The sequence below is a fragment of the Vipera ursinii genome, assembly GCF_947247035.1.
Source record: "Vipera ursinii genome assembly, chromosome: 2".
NCBI lineage: Eukaryota > Metazoa > Chordata > Lepidosauria > Squamata > Viperidae > Vipera > Vipera ursinii.
The window spans coordinates 231,429,622-231,449,786 of NC_139513.1; the positions used below are offsets into that span (position 1 = coordinate 231,429,622).

The following is a 20,165-nucleotide window of genomic DNA, read 5'->3' on the forward strand; positions in this document are numbered from 1 at the left end:
GGTGGAATATGCAGAAGATTTTTAAACAGAGGATAAAGTTTTGTCCGCAACTTTTTTTGTTGGGAATAATTACAGACGCTACAGTTGTGGACACCAAGTTGATGTTGAACTTAATTACGGCGGCAAGACTTTTGATAGGCCAATATTGGAAGAAAGAGGAACTGCCGACCATAGAGGAGTGGACTTTAAAGGTTTCCGACCTGGCAGAGATGGCGAAGATTTCGGCCTATTTGAAAGATCATTCGCAAGAACGCTATATTATGGAATGGACAAAATGGATTGAGTTTATCCAGAATAAGTATAGGGTTAAGAAGTTTTATGTAGCATTTGAATAAGTCTTCTTTCGTCTTTTTTTCTTTTCTTATCTTAGTTTCTTTTTTTACATATTTAATATTATTAAGGCTTGTTTTATCCTATATAACCGGCACTCAGTAACCGGCACTCAGTCTGGACCTGTTAGAGGTCCCGACGGGACGGGGTCGGGAGAGGTGGCGGCTGGCGCTGGGAGTGTGGGGGTGGGGCATCGAATTCCCACAGCGATAGGGTATGGCAGCAGGTGTTTGCGCGGAGGGCCATATCAACATCTGGGATCGCGCCCCCGCTATCTCCGAGCGGTGGCGCGCTCCGACCCTCCGGTTAGCACCCTCTTACCCGGGGATGAGGGTGATCAGGCCCCTGAGCTCAGGTTGGTCTACTTTAACGCTAGATCCGTAGTTAACAAAGCTCCCCTCATCCGTGATCTGATCGAGGAGGAACGTGCGGATCTAGCGTGCATCACGGAAACTTGGCTGGGCTCGGAGGGAGGGGTGCCTCTCACCGAGTTATGCCCGCCGGGTTTCCGGGTGCTGCACCAGCCACGGGCTCAGGGCAGGGGTGGTGGGGTGGCAGTGGTTATTCGGGAGACTTTGTGCCCCCGGGAGGCCACCATTGTCCAGATGGCCGGGAGTGAATCCCTTCTCTTGAGATGTGGTCCTCGGGTTCAGTTGGGCTTGTTGCTCACATACCTGGCGCCCAGCTGTGTGGCAACAGCCCTGCCTGAGCTGCTCGACACCCTCTCAGGGTTGGCGGTGGAGTTCCCCAGGCTTATAGTCCTGGGTGACTTCAACCTGCCATCACTGGGGGGGTCGTCGGAGTCAGCTCGGGAGTTCATGGCTTCCATGACAGCCATGGGCCTGACCCAGGTTATTGAGGGCCCTACTCACGAGGGGGATCATACTCTCGACCTGGTGTTCCTGTCTGGACAGTGGTTGGATGATCTGGGAGGGGGTTCTCCGTCCATCACCCCTCTGTCATGGTCAGATCATCACCTCCTGAGGCTGGTTTTCCGTCATGCCATCCCCCGCCGCTGGGCGGCGGAACCGACCAGGTGGTTCCGCCCCAGGCGCCTAATGGACCCGGACCGGTTCCAGAGGGCGCTTGGGCCGATACCTATCACCCTTACCCACAGCCCAGTCGATGCTCTGGTGGAGGCCTGGGAAACGGCTGCCACCAGGGCACTCGACTGCGTTGTACCCATGCGACCTCTGACTCGGCGCAGATCCCGTTGGGCCCCATGGTTCTCTGTGGAGCTCCGGGAGATGAAGCGTCGGAGACGAGGTCTAGAGAGCGGTTGGAGATCCAGCCGGTCCGAATCCGACCGATTGCAGTTAAGAACCTTTATAAGGTCTTATCTTGCGGCGATAAGGACGGCGAAGTCTAACTACTTTGCCGCCCTTGTCGCGTCCGCAGATAATCGCCCGGCCGCCCTGTTTAGGGTGACTCGCTCCCTCCTTAACCAGGAGGTGAGAGAGGATCCCTTGCAGGGACGAGCCGAGGAGTTTAGTCACCATCTGGCGGACAAAATCGCTCTGATCCGGACCGGCTTGGACTCTGACTGGGCAGAGTCCGACGTGGAGGAATCAGGCGGTCTTGAGCATGTTATCTGGACTGAGTTCGACCCTGTTTCCCCTGATGATGTGGACAGGATCATGGGGAGACTGAGCACCACCACCTGTTTGTTGGATCCGTGCCCCTCCTGGCTAGCTTATGCGGCTCGGGAGGGAACACGAGGCTGGTTCCATGCAGTAATAACTGCTTCTTTGAAGGAGGGTGTCTTCCCTGCCGCCTTGAAGGAGGCGGTGGTGAGGCCCCTTCTCAAGAAGCCTGCTTTGGACCCGGCTGTTTTAAACAACTATCGTCCAGTCTCCAACCTTCGCTTTCTGGCGAAGGTTGTTGAGAGTGTGGTGGCGCATCAGCTCCCTCTGTTCCTGGAGGAGACTGATTATCTGGACCCGTACCAATCGGGCTTCAGGCCCGGATACAGCACGGAGACGGCATTGGTCGCGCTGGTGAATGATCTCTGGAGGGCTAGGGACAGGGGTTGCTCCTCTGTCCTGGTCCTATTAGATCTCTCAGCGGCTTTTGATACCATCGACCATGGTATCCTGCTGCGGCGTCTCAGGGGGTTGGGAGTGGGAGGCACCGTTTTACGGTGGTTCTCCTCCTACCTCCGGGGCCGCTCGCAGTCGGTGTTGACAGGAGGGCAGAGATCCGCCCCGAGGTCTCTCATTTGTGGAGTTCCTCAGGGGTCGGTTCTCTCACCTCTCCTGTTCAACATCTACATGAAGCCGCTGGGCGAGATCATTCGTGGTTTTGGGGTGGGGTATCACCAGTACGCTGATGATACCCAACTCTTTCTTTCCACCCCGAACCAACCCAGTGATGCCCTCACCGTGATGTCCCGGTGCCTGGAGGCGGTTCGGGTCTGGATGGGGAGAAACAGGCTTCGTCTCAATCCCGCCAAGACCGAGTGGCTGTGCGTATCGGCGTCCCGGGTTAACCATGTTATTCCACCTCTAATGATGGGGGGTGAGGTGTTACCCCCCGTTGATAGGGCTCGCAACTTGGGCGTCCTCCTGGATTCACGGCTCAATTTTGAAGATCACATAGGAGCCGTGACCAGGGGGGCTTTTGCACAGGTTCGCCTGGTGCGCCAGTTGCGTCCCTATCTGGACCGGGACGCCCTACGCACAGTCACTCATGCGCTTGTGACCTCCCGTTTGGACTACTGTAACGCTCTCTACATGGGGCTGCCCTTGAAGACCACTCGGAGGCTTCAACTGGTGCAGAATGCGGCCGCGCGAGTTGTAATGGGGGTTTCCCGATACTCCCATGTAACACCTCTACTCCGCGAGCTGCATTGGCTTCCGGTTGCCCTCCGGGTGAAATTCAAGGTGCTGGTTATCACCTATAAAGCCCTACATGGCCAGGGTCCGGGATATTTGAGGGAACACTTGCTGCCGGCATCAAACGCCCTTCGCCCAGTGCGCTCCCACAGGGAGGGTCTGCTCAGGGTTCCGCCGGTGAGAGATTGCCGGCGGGTGACACCCAGGGATAGGGCCTTCTCAGTGGGAGCGCCTGCCCTCTGGAACCAGCTGCCGGTGGAGCTGAGGACTGCCCCCGACCTCCGATCATTCCGCCGGGGCCTGAAGACCTGGCTTTTTCAGCTCTCGGGCCCAGACTGAGGAAGAATTTTTAATTTGGGGTTTTTTAACTGACTACAGGGTTAATTTAATACTTTTTAATTTGTTCTTAATTTTTGTATTTTGGATTTTTAATTCCCTGTAAACCGCCCTGAGTCCTCAGGGAATAGGGCGGTATATAAATATAACTAAATAAAATAAATAAATAAATAAATAAGTTAGAGAGTGATGGATTTTAGAGTTTATAGTTGTTAGTATATGATTGTTTATGATTGCTTTTTATATATATACCTTGTATTTAGCTCTGGGAAGTCCGGGGGGGGGAGGGGGGAGGTAGGGAGGGGGGAGGAGGGAGGGGGAATTCTTAAAGGAAAATTGTATTTTAAAACTTTTCAATAAAAGAAAATCTGGAGCGGATCTCCCATTTGGTCTTTTTTTTTTAAATCCCATTTATATCTCGCCCTTCTCCGAAGACTCAGGGCAGCTTACAATTTAAAGCACAAATCAATGTGCTTAGCAATAGCCTTCATTCTATGTATATGCCTGCTTATTAGAGCTTTCACCCCACCCCACCCCACAAGCAGCATTATTACAAAGTCAGCTTATTGCCCCCAACAATCTGGGTCCTCATTTTACCTACCTCGGAAGGATGGAAGGCTGAGTCAACCTTGAGCCTGGTGGGATGCGAACCTGCACTAATTGCAGGCAGCTGGTGTTACTTAAGGCTCTGCGCAGGGAAAGCTTTAGAGTGAATTAGGAAAAGTGAAAAAGTGAATTAGGAAAATAGGAAACGGTTGCTGGAATTGGGTATGTGTAGTTTAACGAAGAGAAGGGTGAGGGGTGACATGATAGCAGTGATCCAATATCTCAGGGGCTGCCACAAAGAAGAGGGAGTCAAGCTATTCTCCAAAGCACCTGAAAGCAGGACAAGAAGCAATGGATGGAAACTAGTCAAGGAGAGAAGCAACCTAGAACTAAGGAGAAACTTCCTGACAGTTAGAACAATTAACCAGTGGAACAACCTGCCTCCAGAAGTGGTGAATGCTCCAATACTGGAAGTTTTTAAGAAGAGACTGGACAGCCATTTGTCTGAAATGGTATAGGGTTTCCTGCCTTAGCAGGGGGTTGGACTAGATGACCTCCAAGGTCCCTTCCAACAACAACTACTTCTTCTTCTTCTTCTTCTTCTTCTTCTTCTTCTTCTTCTTCTTCTTCTTCTTCTTCTTCTTCTTCTTCTTCTTCTTCTTCTTCTTCTTCTTCTTCTTCTTCTTCTTAGTTTAGTTTAGTTTAGTTTAGTTTTATTAAATTTTTATACCGCCCTTCTCCCGAAGGACTCAGGGCGGTGAACAGGGCATATAATAAAAATACAAAAATACAAAAGTTAAAATAGAATTAAATTAATGCCCAAAATAAAACAATAAAATATACAAATATTTAAAACCCTAAATTAACTCCCCATCAGGCCAGGCCAGCTTGTTCGAATAGGTGGGTCTTTAACCCGCGCCGGAAGGAGCGGAGATCCGGTGCCATCCGGAGCTCAACCGGCAGTTGATTCCACAGAGCCGGGGCGCCCACAGAGAAGGCTCTCCCCCTGGGGGCCACCAGCCGGCATTCTCTGACCGGAGGCACCCTTCTTCTTCTTCTTCTTCTTCTTCTTCTTCTTCTTCTTCTTATTATTATTATTATTATTATTATTATTATTATTATTATTATTATTAAGTTTAATCCACTTGTACTGTTTTATGTTTACATGTTTGATGACAAACAGCCTTATGTTTATAAGTGACAGTTTTCCTACTAAGTACCTGCATGTCATAAGCATTTGAATTAAAATTACCACATTAAAATCAAATCTGATGTTTTTAAATTTTTATTTGGTGTGTGTTGGAAGAGGGGTAGTCTTATACGGTGAGTATAGCCCAAACCCTATAATTTAACAGGAAATATAGGGGGTCGTCTTATACGCCCAGTCGTCTTATACTCCGGAAAATACGGTATTTAGTTTGATTATGAAGTTAAATATTACCTGGTATCTTGTTAATTCAGCTTGCAGTATTTTCACTTTAGATCTTTCTTGTTCCAATGCAGCATGAAGACTGGCAACCTTAAAGAAAGTCAAATAGTTACTCCAAAACAGATTTATTAAAACAGATTTTACATTTTTAATCCAAGTTACATTTTAAACAGGATGACATCATATATCTTATTAGAGTGAAAAATATAATTTGCTTATATTATTTTACAACATGAGCGTTCAGGCAGTGAATTAGGAATGGGAAGACAGGTTCTAGTCTTTCCTTAGGCACAGAAACCAGCTTGGTGACCTTGGGCCAGTCACTCCTTAATCCTACACCATAGTTACACTGTGCAACAAGCTGGCTGAAAAGTAAAACCTCCCGTGGCATTTTGCACTGATTGCTTTGCAGTATGGAGAAAGTGAGAACAGTGTAAAACTGCAAAATTTTGTAAGCAAATGGGACAAACACTAGGAAAAAAAATTGTGTGTTGTTAAACATTAGACCTAATTCCATGTTGGTGACTCTTCAAGAAAATGACTTTACAATTTAGACCATCTATGATAGTAATTAAAACAGAATTTTGAAAATTCCCTGGAATTATGTAAAGAAACAACTGCAAATTATTTTTATGTCAAATTATTTTTCTACAAGGATTCAATAGGATTCTGAAGAGTTCTGGAACAAAGGGAAATTGTTTAGTCTAACTGTTGCTTTCTTGCTTTTTGTAATCAGCTTTTGCACCAGGGAAATCTCATGCAGGCTTGGGATACATGTACATGGATGGGATGTACTAAAGGAAGGAATAAGGGAGTGTACAGGAATGATTGATGTCTTCTTTATGATGTAATGGCTCTGTTGTCTGATTTTCATTGGCTAAGTTTATAAAGCAATGCTACCAATTTTCTAATGCGTGGCACTTCTGGATTTAACTCTGCTAGCGTTCCAGATTGTTGGCCACCCAGCTGCTTAATTTGATCAAATAAAGTGCTGCTTGATCAAGAAGTCTCCGCTTGGATTATCTGATTGCTATGGTATCTCAAGTTTAAGTAAGGGACTGGGACCTTACAATTCTATTACAGAAACTGAAGCAATTTCTACCACCTCATACTCTAGAAATTAGGAAAATGTAAGTCCTGCCTTAAGCATGAAAGCTGATTAGGCCTGTCACTCTCTCTCAGGCCAACCTACCTTGCAATATTGTTGCTGTGGGAAAATAGGAGGCTGGATATTACATATTTTCATCACTTTAAATTATCTATATGAGGCTTCATTTCACTGACTGGATGATCCTCCACATGGTCTTTGTATACAGAGGCCGTGTGGTACTGTCCTGGAAGTGGGTGCCATTTGGAAGCAGCGACAAGGGCACAGAGCAGTATCTGCCACTCTCAAAATGGCGCCCATTCCCGGGACAGCACCATGAAACTTCTGCATAGGAAGACCGTGTGGCAGATCAGCCGGTTCTCCGTCCCAAAGGCTATCTTCATAAAAGGTCAGTGAAATGAAACCTTATATAGATAATTTAAGGTAGTGAACATACCTAATCGGCCTCCTATTTTTCCGACAACAACAACCCTGCAAAGTGGGTTCCCTGAGAGTGTGTGACTGGCCTAATGTCACCTAATCAGTTTTCATGTCTAAGGCAGGATGTACACTCTCCTGTTTTCTAGAATATGATGTGGTAGAAATTGGTTCAGTTTCTGTAACAAGATATCCTGGTTCTATGACAAGGGAGAGAAGGCCCAAGGGACTGGTACCCATTGGGGAGGGAAGTGGACATGGAGTACTTCAGGGGGTAAGAGAGGCCCAGGGCAGACTTCATGAGCAGGAGAGGTGCTTTCTTCACCAAAGAACATGTTTCTAAGGATCCTACATCCCCTGGTCTTCAAGAATAGTGTTTGCTTGATTGCAGTTTAAGTGGGAAGGTCCTACTCTATGAACAGAACTCCTTTAGAATTCTTCCAACAACTATTCTGACTTGCTAATTTACAACAAAATATAAAAAAGCCACTGAAATATTTACCTGTAAAGTTAACTCATTCTTAATACTCTGAGATTCATCAACCTGAAGGAGTATTTCAGCTTTATCTTTCACTAAAAAGTCAAACAGAGAAAATATTAAGTCTATTTCCCACATCTTCAAAAATGGAATAGAATGGTATGTCAGCCCTGGCAAGCTAAAAAAGAAAAATGGTGGTCTGCACTAAGTTTAATAGATAATAATAATAATAATAATAATAATAATAATAATAATAATAATAATAATAATAATAATAATAATAATAATAATAATAATAATAATAATTTTATTTATATACCGCCCTTCTCCCGAAGGACTCAGGGCGGTGAACAGGGCATAGATATAAAAATACAAAAATACAAAAGTTAAAAAATATTAAACATATGCCCAAGCTAAAAACAGTAAATACAGAGCCTTGGTGGAGCAGTGGGCTAATGCCTCCTTAAGTAACACCAGCTGCCTGCAATTAGTGCAGGTTCGCATCCCACCAGGCTCAAGGTTGACTCAGCCTTCCATCCTTCCGAGGTAGGTAAAATGAGGAACCAGATTGTTGGGGGCAGTTAAGCTGACTTTGTAATAATGCCGCTTGGGGTGTGTGTGAAAGCCCTAATAAGCAGGCATATATATAGAATGAAGGCTACTGCTAAGCTTGTAAGCCGCCCTGAGTCTTCGGAGGAGGGCGGGATATAAATGGAATTAAAATAAAAAATAAAATAAAAATATATTAAAAATGACAATAAAAAACCCCACCCATCCCCCATCAGGCCAAGCCGGCTTGTTCAAATAAATGTGTCTTCAGCTCGCGACTGAAGGAGCGAAGGTCGGGCACCATCCGGAGCTCAACCGGCAACCGATTCCATAGCTCCGGGGCGCCCACAGAGAAGGACCTCCCCCTGGGGGCCACCAACCGACATTCTCTGATCGGTGGCACCCTGAGGAGGCCCTCTCTGTGGGAGCGTACAGGGCGGAGGGAAGTTGATGCCGGCAGCAGGTGCTCCCTAAGGTATTCCTGCCCCATGCCATGTAGGGCCTTAAACACCATTACCAGTACCTTGAATCTCATTGTATATATCTCATCTGAGGTAAAAGCTAAATAAAACTATTTTTCTCAGTATTTTCCTAAACTGCTTCCATATAGTTTAGTGACTGTTCGTTTTTTTTTTTAAAGTAAAAACTTTTAAAACATATAGCAGTACTTACTTTCACCTTCTTGAAGCATTTTCAGTAGCTGGGCATTTCGTGCTTTTACTTCCTTGTATTTTGCCTGATTTATTTTTTAAAAAATAGTTAATACAAGTGATACATTTCACCGTTTGTTTCAACATTAAGAGTATTAGGGTTAGTTCAGTTCTGTTAAATGCATTGAGGAAGAACTGGATTATTTTTAAGGTAGCTTTCACTGCAACATACAGGTAGTCCCTGCTTACAACTGGTTGCTTAGCAATAATCAAAGGTATGATGGATTCCCCATAAGCTACCTGCACCACGATTTCAAAGTTCAGACAGCCACATCCATCCACAGTCCCACAATCAAATTCTAGCACTAAGCAACAGGGTCATCTTTATGGCCATTTGTAACAATCCATGGTTATGTGACAATTTTTGACTTTTGCTGGTTTTCAAAGTGTATTTCTGGTTTCTGGCAAGAAACACCTCTTTGATAAAAACAGATTCACTTAATGACCACTGCAAAAGTGTTGTAAAATTGGGCGTGGTGAAGTTGACCCCAACAACATATGACTGTACGTCAGGGCTCAATTACAGTTGTAAATTGAGGACTACTCATATCCAATAGTATATATAGTTATAACCTTTCTACTTAGTACATGATTTCTATTTGCTTTTCATTAAATGATTAACCTACCTACCACTGCAATACTAATTGTTAACTAAAATATTTGAGAAAACAATGAAAAAACAGAGATTGAGAAATGACTGGGTAGATTCAACAAAACTCAAAACAAGTATTAAAATTAATATTTAGGCTATTACAGGTAGTCCCCCAGTTACAACCATAATTGAGTCTGAATCTTGTTTGTGAGATGCCACATAACTACTACGCTTAACAATCACAATACTGGCTCTTACAGTTGCAGTCATTAAGCAGGTCACCTGGAAGAGGGGCTGAACCTCCAGCGAGTAGTGAGGCAGGGAGAGGACCCAGGACTCCTGAGTGTGGTAGGGTGGGAAAGCAGCTTAATCTCCCATTATATCTGAGAGGCCTGGGCCCTCTTCCAGGCCCCTGGGAAGAAGGATCTCAAACAATTCAGTAGCATTTTCATTAGATTTGAGGTCTGTTTCTCTAGGACAAGGGTAGGCAACCTCGGCTCTTTTATGACTCATGGACTTCAACTCCCAGAATTCTGAGAGTTGAAGTCCATGAGTCATAAAAGAGCCGAGGTTGCCTACCCCTGCTCTAGGGCATCAAGGGATTTTTCCCTCTAGAGAAATACTTCCATTCTGAGGAATGGACCTCAAATTAGTCAAAAATGCTACTGAACACCAGCAATCTGTGCCTTTCAGACCACCGGCATTTTCATTTTGCTCTACTCTCTGGAAGGCTCAGAAGGGGTCCGTAAAAAGAAGGGCAAAGAATACTGAACGTCAGTGATCCGAAAGGCTCAGAATGCTGGCGTTTGCTAGTGTTCTTACAGGATGTGGAGGTTTGTTCCTCCAGCATGCAAGAGGATTTATCTCACTGCATGGAGGAGAGGGGAAATTCCTCGAAGTGCTGGGAGAACGAATGTCAAATCCAATGTCCTCTCTGCTTGCAACCTTTCCTGCCAGATTTATTTATTTATTGCCCACCTTTATTATTTTTATAAACAACGTAAGGCAGCGAAGACATCTAATATTCCTTCTTCCTTCTTCCCCCCATAATGACTATAGTGTGATCTGAGTTGGACCAAAAGCTACTGTCCGGCCCAAAGTTACCTTTCTGGGTAAACCAGCAGAGAAGATTGCTATGATTATCATATTATCTCAGGACACTTGGCAACCAGTCATAAATGTGAACTGGTTGCCAAGTGCCTGAAATGGGGTCATGTGACAGGTTAATAAATTATATGCTTTTCAGGAAAACACATACCTCCCACTGATTGATTATACTCTTTAATTGCTGGATTTCTGCATCTTTCTTTTCAAGTTCCAATTTTGATCTCTCTAGTCTTCCATCTTTTAGAAAAATACCCTATAAAGAATTAAAGAATATAAACTTAAAGGTTTATATCAGAGTTACAGAAATATAAAATATTAATAATTAATGCATTTTCAAACACTGAAATACGCTCAGTGATGCTATACATCCACATTTATTATAACTCAGAAACACAATAGAACATCTTATATCAATAGAATTGATCAGGTTAGCAAAATTAGCAAAATTTTGTCTTATTGTAACATTTTTACAATATGTGATTATAGCCTGCCCTTACATTGACTTTTGTTCAGGGAAAGGATACCTTTTCTCACTCTAAACAGACATTTGAAAATTAAGAGAAAGTTTAGTTTCTGAACCTAGTTTACAAAGAATCAAATTATTCAGAATTTTGTTTGAAAAGGCATCAAAATATTTTTGTTTGTTTGCAAGAAATGCTAGCAGACAGAAATAGAACAGGAAAGAATAGATTGTTTTTATCAGTACATGTCATCCATAAGCTGCGACTTTCCAGAATCCTAATTATTCTGCACCAATCTGACCATTATATGGAAACTGAATTTTAGAGGTAACTAGGCAATCTGTGAATGTTTAAGTCAGTTTCAGAGATATTTATTTACCAGATTCCTCAGTGACTACCATAACAGAGTTTCTAATGCAGAGCTCCCCAACATTTCCTGCTTGGCGGCCCAGAAGGAAAGGGAGGAGCAGGGAAATGTGTGCACGCGCAGCCCTGCACGCGCCTGCGGCCCCTCGCACAAGCAGGCTGCATGCACTCACTGTGCTGTGCTGGCGATGCGCTGGTGTCCACACGTATGCACAAACGGACAGCACCCATGCACATGTGCAAATGGGGCCACTAGCGCCTGCACAGTGGTACTAGCGCAAGTGGGGGGGTGTGCATGTACACCTGTCTTGAAAATAACCCATGTTGAAATGTATAACATAGCAAAACATCAGGAGTTTACACAGGAAATGTTTCAATATTTTCTATTGTTTCATCGAATGTTTTATAACATTTGCCAAATTTCAAATCCACTGGCGTCATGGATCCCAGATTTGGGATGCATTCTATAAGTTAACCCATTTGAGGTAACTTAATTCAAGCATTGTTCCCCTACAATGTACTGTTTTGCCTAGTTAAATGTTACAAATTAACAAACAGGAGAGTTTTAGCAGTATACTAGACAACCCATGACTCACTGGGCCATCATTTCAGAGAGAGATCCTTACCTAAACAGATAAACAAAATCACCAAGGGCGGGCAAAAAAAGCAGCCGGAATGGGAACAACTTCCAATTTCCTGCTGGCTTACCTATTGACTTTGCTAGTGGGAAGCTGGCAGGGAGCATCGAAAATCATGATCATATGACCAAAATGACTGCAGAGATGCTGCAAGGGCTACAATTTTGCCAATATTGACGATCCTTCAAATTTTAATCCAATGGGATTGAATTTAATTCAGTAATGGATTCTGGACTTTGGATGCATTCTTTTTAAGTTATCTCATTTGAAGTACAGATGATTCTCAACTTACAACCATAGTTGAGCCCACAATTGATCATAATTCATGATGATTGTTAATCGGGTCAGATCTGAGCTTACCATCGAAAATTGCAGTCATGTGACTGTGGGATACTGCAAATAGCTGTGAATGCAGTCCAGCTGCCAAGTACCCAAACCTCCCCCAAATTTGCCACAACAGAATCCGGGTTGTAAGTCCCATTTTCAGGGCCCATTGGAACAACAAGTGGTTGCTAAGTGACCAGCTGTAAGTTGAGGACTACCTGTACCTTGAGTCATAGAATAGAATGTTACAAAGAGACAGGAGAATTTTAGCAGTAACCAGACCACCTGAAACCTGTGGGATCATCTTTTCAGAGATTATTTCCTTACCAGATTCCTCAATGCCTTCAATAATTGCTGAACTTCTAATTATTGTTTTCACTATTAAAGTTGGGATACATTCAGAGTTGTAGCTGCCTTAAAAACAGCCCAGGTTGAACTATGTAGCAGAGTCAAACATCAGCACGCAAAAGTTTCACTACATTTTGTATGATATCATAAACTGTTTTATGATCATTTGTATGTCATCAAATGTTTTATAAAATAAATTTGTCAAATTTCAATTCCACTGGAGTCAGGGGTCCTGGATTTTGGATGCATTCTGTCAGTTACTCAATTTGAGGTACCTTGGTTCAAAAACTGCTGCCCTATCATATATTGTTTCACCCACTTAAAAGATTACAAGAATTTCAATAGTATATAAGAAAGATTACTGAGAGATGTTTTTGGAAGGACAAATATGCAGGTTCCATTCAAGACAGGTTCAAAATTGATGTACTGTCAGACTTGGCAAGGCAGTAAGAATATCCTAACTAATATTAACATTAGCTTTCCCAAGCATTTAAAAATCTTTTGTTGCTAACGTAGTTTACATTATTGGCAGATATATGAAACTAACAATTGTATTCTATTTGTGGACTTTTCTGTGACGTAACAAACCAGATATTAGTTTCATATTTATTTAAAATATTTTTATCATGCTCTTGAAATATAAAAGAGTGACTTAACTAAGGTTAATAGATACTTTGTCTATATTTTTGACACAATAAAAACAAAGATGAAGAGAAAGAGAACAAGCAAAACCATGGTCCATTCTTAAAACGATGTAATTGTTTGTCAGATAATTTCCAATATTAAAAAATTTACTGATTTATTTTTTTGACAAGCCTTATGCTGCTTGTTTCTCCTTTGAGTTGTTTAAGATAATCAATTTTGACTCCTCTAATTCATCTATACTCCTTAAACTGCTGATATTATATGTATTTAATTCCTCTTAAATATACCTGTGTGCGGTCACAAAATGTACTGTTATCTATTCCATAATCTGTGATAGGCTCCCTTCTTTTTTCTTTATTTAGAATTTTATGCATATCATCTTCCAGTCTATTGAAGAATTCGCCATCATTCAAGACACTATGTGGCGAGTTCAATTCCTGTAAAGAAACTATAATTAACTTCTAACAAAAACCACCCAGCAGCTAGACAATAATTGTTTTAAGGCTCGTGGATCAATTTCAAAACAGAAGTAATAAATTGTTATCCAGAACTCCTCTGCTTGTGGATAGATTTAAATATGAACTGTCACTGTTGATCAAGTTGTAATAATTCCCCATGCCGTTACATAACAGGATATGATAAATATGTGTCCAACTGCATTTGAAAGTAATGCTGAACTATAGTTATAAGAAGTTATAATAAGCCTTAAAGCCACATATGTGGTCCTCTCGTTTTACAGCTTTCCATCTATTTTAGATAAGCCACCTAAAACAAGGGATCTTAAATTATACTGTGCCTCCTAAAAGAAAGGAATTTGTGGAGGCAAAAGGAACTACTTCAAATTCACCCTGTGCTTTGTTATAGGTTTATCAGGGCAAAATGAGAGTGAATTTTGACATCACTTCTGCTTTGCTGTTACTAAATCTGATTCAGTTTTCAAACCAAGAGAGAAATTTTTGTCCCAAGCTGCTCATAATCCCCTGGGGGAGTCATGACCTGTTTGAGAACCTTAAGCCTAAAGAGTACAGGTGGTCCTTGACTTATGATCACAATTGGGACCAGAATTTGAATTGCTAGGAAAGGTGGTTGTTAAGTGAATAAATTTTATGACTTTGTTTGCCAGTTGTCAAGCAAATCACGTCAATGAGAGTGAATTTTGACATCACTTCTGCTTTGCTGTTACTAAATCTGATTCAGTTTTCAAACCAAGAGAGAAATTTTTGTCCCAAGCTGCTCATAATCCCCTGGGGGAGTCATGACCTGTTTGAGAACCTTAAGCCTAAAGAGTACAGGTGGTCCTTGACTTATGACCACAATTGGGACCAGAATTTGAATTGCTAGGAAAGGTGGTTGTTAAGTGAATAAATTTTATGACTTTGTTTGCCAGTTGTCAAGCAAATCACGTCAGCTATTAAGTGAATCCAGAGTTCTCCATTACGTTTTACGTTTTACGTTTACGTTTACGTTTTATTTAATTTATATACCGCCCTTCTCCCTAGGGACTCAGGGCGGTTCACAGGGCATATAAATAAAAATACAATACTATACAAAAGTTAAAACAGAGATTAAATCAATGCCCAATTAAAAAACAATAATACAATCTAAAATAACAATTTAAAACCCAGCTCCCCCATCAGGCCAGACCGGCCAATTCAAACAAATGGGTCTTCAGACCACGACGGAAAGTTCGGAGGTCCGATGCCGTCCGGAGCTCCACCGGCAGTTGGTTCCACAAAGCCGGGGCACCCACAGAGAAGGCTCTCCCCCTGGGGGCCGCCAGTCGGCATTCCCTGACCGGAGGCACCCTGAGGAGGCCCTCTCTGTGGGAACGCACAGGGCGGAGGGGAGTTGAAGCCGGCAGCAGGTGGTCCCCGAGGTACCCCGGACCCATGCCATGTAAGGACTTAAAGATCATAACCAAGACCTTGAACCTCACCCGGAAGACAACTGGCAGCCAATGCAGCTCGCGGAGCAAAGGTGTAACATGGGAGTACCGGGAAACTCCCAAGACAACTCTCGCGGCCGCATTCTGTACCAGTTGGAGCCTCCGAGTGGTCTTCAAGGGAAGCCCCATGTAGAGAGCATTACAGTAGTCAAGGCGAGAGGTCACGAGCGCATGAGTGACCGTGCACAGGGCATCCCGGTCCAGATAGGGCCGCAACTGGCGCACCAGGCGAACCTGGGCAAAAGCCCCCCTAGTCACGGCCACTACATGATCTTCTAGGGTAAGCCGTGAATCTAGGAGGACTCCCAAGTTGCGAGCCCTATCCACGGGGGGTAAGAGCTCACCCCCCATAGAAAGAGATGGAACATTTTGAATGTCCCGGGATGCCGGAATGCACAGCCACTCAGTCTTGTCAGGGTTGAGCTGAAGTCTGTTCCTCCCCATCCAGACCCGAACCGCCTCCAGGCAACGGGACATCACAGCGAGGGCATCACTGGGGTGGTTTGGGGTCGAAAAGAAAAGTTGGGTATCATCGGCATATTGATGATACCCAACTCCAAAACCACGAATGATCTCACCCAGCGGTTTCATGTAGATGTTGAACAGGAGAGGCGAGAGAACCGACCCCTGAGGAACTCCACAAACGAGAGACCTAGGGGCCGATCTCTGACCCCCTGCCAACACCGACTGCGAACGTCCCAGGAGATAGGAGGAGAACCACCGAAGAACCGTGCCTCCCACTCCCAATCCCCTGAGACGCCGCAGCAAGATACCATGGTCGATGGTATCGAAAGCCGCCGAGAGGTCTAATAGGACTAGGACAGAGGAATATCCCCTGTCCCGAGCCCTCCAGAGATCATTCACCAGAGCGACCAATGCCGTCTCCGTGCTGTACCCGGGCCTGAAACCCGATTGGTAGGGGTCCAGATACTTTGCTTGTCAGAAGCTGGCTGAGATTGCAAATAGTGAACACATGACCCTGGAATGCTGCAACTGTTATAAATACATGCTGGTTGCCAAGCATCCAAATTTTGACCGACCATGGGAATACTGCAAAGGTTGTAGGTGTGAGGATAGATCATAAGTAATTTTTTCCAGTGCCACTGTGACTTGGAACGGTCATTAAATGAATGGTTGTAAGTCAAGGACTACTTGTAGCTAACATTAACTCTAATTTGTTGAAATGAACTAGTGACATAACCAATGATTTTAAGCCGCTATGACTCAAACAAGGTCTCATTAAATTTAATCATAGTTTGTCTTGTAAAACTCAATTGAAAATAGGTCTTGAATTGTTCACAAGCTATATTGATACAAAACTCATAATCCAAGGGGAGCAAGGTTTGCTTATGTAATGTTTGCTATGTGGACTCCAACTAATTGGACATACATAGTTATTAAGAAAGAGTCCTCAAAGAAGGAAGAAAAAAGTAGCGATGAATCAATAGAAAGGTAAGACGTGAGCAAGCATAATCAATACACAACAACTAACTGGAGCAGCAGTCTTCAAACTTGGCCCTTTTATGACTTGTAGACTTCAACTCCCAGAATTCCTCCCAGTCATAAAAGGCCAAGTTTGAAGACCCCTGAAATGGAGTTTGGGATTAGTATTTTGCACCTTAAGAAACCCTATTGTCCATTACAAATTTATTCCGAAAAATGTTTAATCAGTCATTATTCACAACTAAAGAATGTATAAGAAACAGAACTAAACTATTTGTATTGCTATTCATTTAATTTAGTGTGAAAATTTTAAAAAAAATCTTTATTTTTTTTGGATTCTCAGTTACTTAGATTCTCTGAACAAAAATGTGGTTTGGAATATTTGAGGTTGTGATGGAATGTATTTGACTGAATTCCCAGGAAGGAGGGAGGGAGGTGTATTCCAGAGAACTAAGAGACAACTCAATCCACTTATTTTATGTGAGAGAAAGCCCCTCCCTAAAAGTTCAGAGTTCACAAGTATATATGGTAGATGCAGATATTAAGAGTATTTAGTCTGGCAAGATTCTGTCTATAGTGGAAAAATAAAGAACTCAATTAGGAAGAATAACCACATATTCTTGGTTTTAGGCCTGTAGGTGCATTCCTGCAGCGTACTGATTTCAGGCCTTTAGAATGGTAGCATTCACTAGCTTTCTAGCCTTCCTCCCCTGGGAAGCTAGTAAATATAATTGTCCACATGAACACTCAGAAGGGCCCTTCTCCAAACTACGTTAAGTTGATGAAGTAACCTTCGAACGATCACAATCATTGCAGGTGTCAATGTTTGCAGCATTGTATGAGGTGGCCTTGCTGGAGGACCATGCTCCACATCGACTAGGCATGCCTGAAGCTGTCGAAAAAGGCAAAAATAAGTGGACCAAGATGTGGTGGGGTGGGGAGAAGCTCTATTCCCAAGGCTCAGTCATTGAGCATAGCAGTCATATGGGTGTCTTCTTAACAACTGAGATTCCAGTCCCAACTGTAGTCATAAGTTGAGGACAACCTGTATATTAAACTGTAGAGGTACATGGAATGGCCTTGGATAACAGGAGGAAGAACCGTTACCAAGGCAGTGGTCAGGTAAGAAAGGCTTGAGATTTGGTCAAGAAAATAATGTGAGAATACATCTCAGACAAGCCCCTCCCTAGTTCACACAAAGATAAAGTGAGAGAGGGAAAGAATACTCAAATTTACAAGATTCTGTTACCATAGCTGTTACAATAAAATTAATCTGAACCTATAAGATGTTCATTTTTTAGTCTAGTCCATCTTGTTGGGCTGAAATAAAGTAGTTCTCAGGACTATTGAGAACTGGTCTATTATATAAAAGCAAGTATTCAGCAGTAACTTACCATACATAATTGAAAAAGTTATACAAAATAGCAATCAAAAAATAAAAAGTACACCACCAACAAATTTAGAATAATTAATGTCATCTGATCTAAACTGTCCCATGTTAAACTCAAGAACTTACCTCTTGCCTTTTGGGGAAATGATCTGAAACATGAGATATATCACAGATTAATTTTTAAAATCAATCTGAAGGCCAAAAAAAAAATCAGATTTCAATACCATATATTTACAAAAATTATAAAGCAAGGTACCCTGAATTTAAATTCCTTTTTTCTTGATTTAGCAGGGGTTTTTTTGAGTCTTAAGCATTAACCATACAAATAGGAATACTGTAGAGTACGCGGAGTAGTATTTTTGCATAGTAACTGTAGAGGAAATAGAGACATTTTGAAACTTGTTCTCCAATCTCTTTTTCTCGTTTTCACTGGAAATACTGAGTGGGCATTGGAAAGGAGATTAGAAACTGCAGGATTCAAGAAAACAGAATTTCAGCCTGCTCTCCTGAAGATTTTTCCAATTCAACTAAATTTCCAGCATCCATGTGTTTTTATTTAAATTCTAATCCATTAAACAATTAGATTTTTCTCTCTCATCAAGATCTCTGTTAATTTTCTTAGTTCTTAACAGTTAATGTCCTTCAACATCTACCCCACCAATCACAACACAAACCAAAAGACATAAACATAAAACATAAACTGACTTTATCTTGAGGAATGACCTTAGCTGGAAAACAACTGTAGTTCAGTCTGGTGATTTGCTAGAAATTCTCGGCATCTTTCAAAAATATAATCTTCCTAAACCATTTCTCTAAGTCAAGGATTACATTCTACACTGACTTCTGAATTCCTGGATGATAGATTTCACTCAGGTTCAACTGCTCTAAAATTTAAATGATGATCCATAAAGTAATAATGGGAATAACTGTCTCCTCAGTTATCCATGATCTTCTGAACAAGTAGTATATGCAATGTACTGTATGTGTGGTATTTCCAGTAATTTTAATATTTCCCATTAACTTCCTAACTGCAATTCCTTTTAATTGCCTTAAAAGTCAGTTTTCCCAAACTGGCAAAAGTTCTAAGTTTAAAGACTGTTCTGAGCATCTATTCAGGTTCACAATTACAAATAAAAACATACCTATGTTGGAATCAGACTGAAAATCTTTTAAAGATACTGTGAGAGGTTTGTCTTTTCCTTGATGAATTTTTCGTTTCTCTTTTTTGTGTATAGCCTTTGGTGGAAGAGATGTATTTTCAACATGTTCATATTCCTATAACAGAATAAAAATGTATATTTTTTCTAATTATTTCAAAAATATATACAGTAAATCTCTATCAAAATGAAATTAAGCACAAAAAGGAAATAAAACACATGGTATAATATTTTGATTGATACAATTTATTATTTCAGGATGTTTCTCTAAATAGGTGAACTCTATTTAACATTATACAATGAACTGCATAACATTATGTAACATGAGTATAAACACTATTTTCTTAATTTGCTATTCACTTGATTGTCCCAAATGCTTTTATCTTCCATATGAAGTAGCTCTAGTCGTGTCTTAGGCATCAAAGCCAACTGGGTGACCCTGGACCAGTCACTTTCTCTCAGCCCAACCCACCTCACAGGATTGTTGTTGTGGGGAAAATAGGAGGAAGGAGTATTAGATATGTTCGCCGCCTTGAATTACTTGTCAAGTTATAAAAGTGAGATAAAAATCTAATAAATAAATAACTTCAAATATGATTCTATAGTTTTACTGTCACAAATATATTACTTCAGTGAATAGAAATGAACTCACTCACAGGCTGAACAATGAAATTTATTTTATATATCTTAAATAATGACAGTACTATATATTAATTAGTCTAGCATTCTGTTGTCATAGTATCCAGCTAGATCCTACTCAAGGGAACATAAACAGGATGTAAGTGTCATCATGAGTAGCCAATAATAGTTTTAACATCCATAAATTTCTCTAATCAGTTGCCTAAGTTGTATTTTTGTATTACTGAATTACGTAGATTAACCAAATTTTATAGACTATAAAGAAGAAATGTGAAATTAAATTATTTATGTGGACACAATAGTTTAGCTTCATTGAATATTATTGGGTTCTATCAGGAATAACATATGAGGGTTCATAATAATAATAAAAAAA

The 20,165-nt window shown here is 41.9% G+C and overlaps 1 protein-coding gene across 3 annotated transcripts in view; it reads right to left on the minus strand.

Annotated features, from left to right (window-relative positions):
• The window catches only part of GKAP1 (G kinase anchoring protein 1), a 37,753-nt gene that overhangs the window by 5,150 nt on the left and 12,438 nt on the right, over nt 1-20,165 (minus strand). For 2 of the 3 annotated variants that reach the window (XM_083355880.1, XM_083355881.1), the window contains 7 exons: nt 19,139-19,271; nt 18,123-18,145; nt 13,506-13,655; nt 10,588-10,689; nt 8,700-8,763; nt 7,503-7,573; nt 5,488-5,565 (listed from right to left, as the gene is read on the minus strand). In XM_083355880.1, the coding sequence (XP_083212006.1) occupies nt 5,488-5,565; nt 7,503-7,573; nt 8,700-8,763; nt 10,588-10,689; nt 13,506-13,655; nt 18,123-18,145; nt 19,139-19,271 (621 nt within the window). The remainder of the gene's footprint in view (nt 1-5,487; nt 5,566-7,502; nt 7,574-8,699; nt 8,764-10,587; nt 10,690-13,505; nt 13,656-18,122; nt 18,146-19,138; nt 19,272-20,165) is intronic. The other variant, XM_083355882.1, reaches the window with a different exon arrangement.